At 39.5% G+C, this 3,582-nt stretch overlaps 1 protein-coding gene across 1 annotated transcript; it reads left to right on the top strand.

The window, feature by feature from the left end:
- The first annotated feature begins 2,424 nt into the window (after positions 1-2,424).
- LOC116143459 (receptor-like protein 54) lies at positions 2,425-3,582 on the top strand. The gene has a single exon (XM_031428921.1). The coding sequence runs from the start codon at positions 2,425-2,427 to the stop codon at positions 3,580-3,582; it is 1,158 nt and encodes a 385-aa protein (XP_031284781.1).

Here is a 3,582-nt window from a genome sequence, read left to right as displayed (position 1 = left end):
TTAGTTGGCGGTACTGGTCTTCAAGGCAGGTTGCCAAATGATGTTTTCCGCCTTCCATTCCTCCAGAAGTTGAGTTTCACTGGACATGAAGATCTTAGAGGTAATTTACCAAACTCTAACTGGAGCAGTTCCCTTAGATTTTTTGATCTCTCTATGACAAATTTCTCAGGACAATTACCTGACGCAATCAGCGATCTTATATACTTGAATGTATTGGATCTCTCTTTCACAAGTTTCTCTAGAAAATTGCCTAACAAAATTGGCAATCTTAGATACTTGAATGTATTGGGTCTTCGTTCGATTGGATTCACAGGTTCAATTCCAACATCACTTTGGAATTGCACGAATATCACTTCTTTGGATTTGGCAGGCAATTATTTTACAGGCGAAGTTGTAATGTCATTATCTAAACTCAGTCAGCTCAGAAGTTTATATCTCAGTTACAACAATTTTGCAAAACAGATTCTAGATGTTTTTGGCAACCTTAGTAAATTAACCGATCTAGATCATTCATTCAACAATTTTAGTGGTCAGTTTGAAAAGGAAACACAAAAACAGAGCAGAAAGTGCAGAGTATCGCAGAGAAAGAAAAATGTGAATGTACTGTTTTCGTTATTAAAGAGTAAAGTTGAGAGTACAGCTTTATATTAAGATGCTGCACAAACTGATTTCACAGTAATCAGTTTTTACAAGAAACGGCAGCGTATTGTCTTTTCACTTTTATAGTCAACATGCTCCCTCAAACGTGACTGTATACAATTTTATGATACTNCGGTTCAAAACCGATTGTATGAAGCCGGTGGGATTGCTTCAGCCGCTACCCATCCCTACTCAAATGTGGACTGATGTCTCGATGGACTTTATTGAGGGGTTACCATCTTCTAATGGATACACTGCCATCATGGTCGTCGCGATCGATTGACAAAATATGCTCACTTCGTAGCCTTGAAACACCCATTTACTATTGTAATTGTCGCCAAGGCATTTGTTGCCAACGTGGTTTGCCTGCACGGTATTCTGACATCAATCGTTAGTGACCGAGACAAGGTGTTCATCAACTCCTTTTGGTGCACATTGTTCTAGCTGCAAGGAACCAAGTTGTGTATGAGCTCAAGTTACCATCCCCAATCCAACGGCCAAACGGAAGTTATCAATCAAACCTTGGAGCAATATTTATGATGTTTTGCAGGGGACCAGCTGCGAAAATGGCTCGAATGGATTCCTTGGGCTGAGTTTAGCTACAACACTTCTACTCACTCCTCTACCAAGATGACACCCTTCGAAGCCGTTTACGGCATTCCGCCTCCAAGTCTACTAGCTTATGTACTGGGCACTTCCTGCATCCAAGTAGTCGATGAGTACTTGCGTGACCGAGATGCTATCCTACGTGAGCTGCGACATAACCTTTTGCTGGCTCAGGATCGGATGAAATATCAAGCGGACCAACACCAACGCAAGGTAGCATTCTTGGTGGGAGATTATGTGTATTTGAAACTCCAGCCATATAGACAGACTTCTGTGGCTTTCCGAGCATCCATGAAGCTCGCCCCACATTTCTTTGGTCCATACAAAGTCATTGAGAAGGTTGGTCCGGTGGCTTATAAATTGGCTTTGCCCCCTTGTTCTCAAATTCATGATGTGTTTCATGTCAGTTTGTTAAGAAAGCATTTGGGTCCAGTTACTCCAACCTCTACCCAACTTCCCCTTGTCTCAGATACTTTGATTGTCCTTCCACAACCTGAAGTTGTCTTAGATCGACGTGTGATCTGCAAGGGTAAATATCGCCCAAAATATGAAATCCTAGTGAAATGGGTCGATGCACCAGCAAAAGACGCATCCTGGGAGAATGAGTGGCGTTTCACCAAGTCATATCCTGATTTCATCCTTGTGGACAAGGATCCTTAAGCGGTGGGGAATGATATGTGCCACTTTACACTCACCAAACCAGTCCAAGAAGTCACAAAGTGTAGTGGCAAGATCATGAAGTCATGGAAGATCGCGAAGTCGCGAAGTCACGAAGTGTAGTGGCAAAATGGAACACGTGGTGGAAGACTTAGTCTAATTTGTGTTAGTCTTAAGTATTGTTGAGTCTGTTACATGGGTGCTATTCTTTAGCATTTAGTTGTTTGTGGAGTCTGTTACGTGGGTACTATTCTTTAGCATTTAGTTGTTTGTGGAGTCTGTTACGTGGGTACTATTCTTTAGCATTGTTGTTATTTTCCCTACTAGTTGTATGGCTATATATAGCCTGAGTGAGTCAATAAAGTTATGCAGTTTTATTCTCAAACAGTCCTTTCCTTCTTCTAATCCTTTCTCTTTTTAAATTTCTTTGTATCACAATTGGAATTGTTTCACAATTTATACCATTTGAATCTCTCTCACAATTTTCTAACAAGTTTTGTCCCTTTTGGAAAAGTTTCCATGATGGTTCTAGTTGTTCTTGACCTTCAATCCAACTTGCTCCAAGGCCCACTTGTGATGCTAGATGCACCTAATATGCACACCTTATTAGTTTCCAACAATATGTTGATGGGAGAGATCCCTCATTTCAACTTGAGCTTTATTCAATATCTTGATCTGTTTTACAATGGCTTGAGTGGAACAATTCCACAATCATTAGCTAATAACTTCATTCAATACCTTAACCTTAATGGTAATAAGTTGGAAGGGTCATTACCACGTACTTTGGTTAATTGTAGTAACTTGGAAGTTCTAAATGTTGGAAACGACATGATCAATGATACTTTCCCTTATTGGTTAGCAAACCTTCCAGAATTGCAAGTTCTGATATTGAGATCTAATAGATTCCATGGTTTCATTGGCGAACCCAAGACAAGATTAGCATTTCCTAAGTTGCGAATACTTGACCTCTCTCACAATCAATTCATAGGTATTTTGCCAACAAGATATTTTGAGAAATTTAATATGATGTGTGGTAAGAAGCATGAAGGTGAATTGGAATATATGAGAGAAGAGCTAGATACATTTAATGCACTCATTTGGAATATCCCGATTTATGCTCAAGACTATTCCGTTAGTTTGATGGTAAAAGGCGTTGATAGAAAAATAGACAAGATTCTAACCATTTTCGTAATGATGGATTTGTCAAGTAATCAATTTCAAGGGCAAATACCAACAGTCATTGGAAAGCTTAATTTCCTCCAAATCCTCAACCTTTCTCATAATAACCTTATAGGTCATATTCCACCATTATTGGAAAATTTGACAAGTCTTGAATCATTAGACCTTTCCTTCAACAAGCTTGTTGGAGAGAATCCTAGTCAGTTGGCAAGTCTGACATTTCTTTCTGTGTTGAACCTTTCATACAACCGACTTATAGGCCCTATACCTCAAGGAAATCAATTGAATACATTTCAAAATGATTCCTATATTGAAAACTTTGGGTTGTGTGGACTTCCGTTGTTAAAGAAATGTGTTGATGATGAGCCACCATCACCAATACCGTCCATCTACCATGAAGGAGACGATGATTCGAGCTGGTTTGATTGGAAAATCGTTTTGATGGGTTACGGATCTGGACTAGTGATAGGCTTGTCTATGGGCCTTTATGGTTTGTATTAA

Source organism: Pistacia vera, unplaced genomic scaffold, assembly GCF_008641045.1.
Source record: "Pistacia vera cultivar Batoury unplaced genomic scaffold, PisVer_v2 Contig430, whole genome shotgun sequence".
In the NCBI taxonomy this organism is placed as follows: Eukaryota; Viridiplantae; Streptophyta; class Magnoliopsida; order Sapindales; family Anacardiaceae; genus Pistacia; species Pistacia vera.
The sequence above is the reverse complement of the archived record's forward strand: the minus strand, read 5'-3'. Positions and strand labels throughout refer to the sequence as shown.

Coding starts and splice junctions, on each gene's coding strand:
- LOC116143459 (XM_031428921.1), top strand. CDS start 2,425: ATGGTTCTAGTTGTTCTTGACCTTCAATCCAACTTGCTCCAAGGCCCA.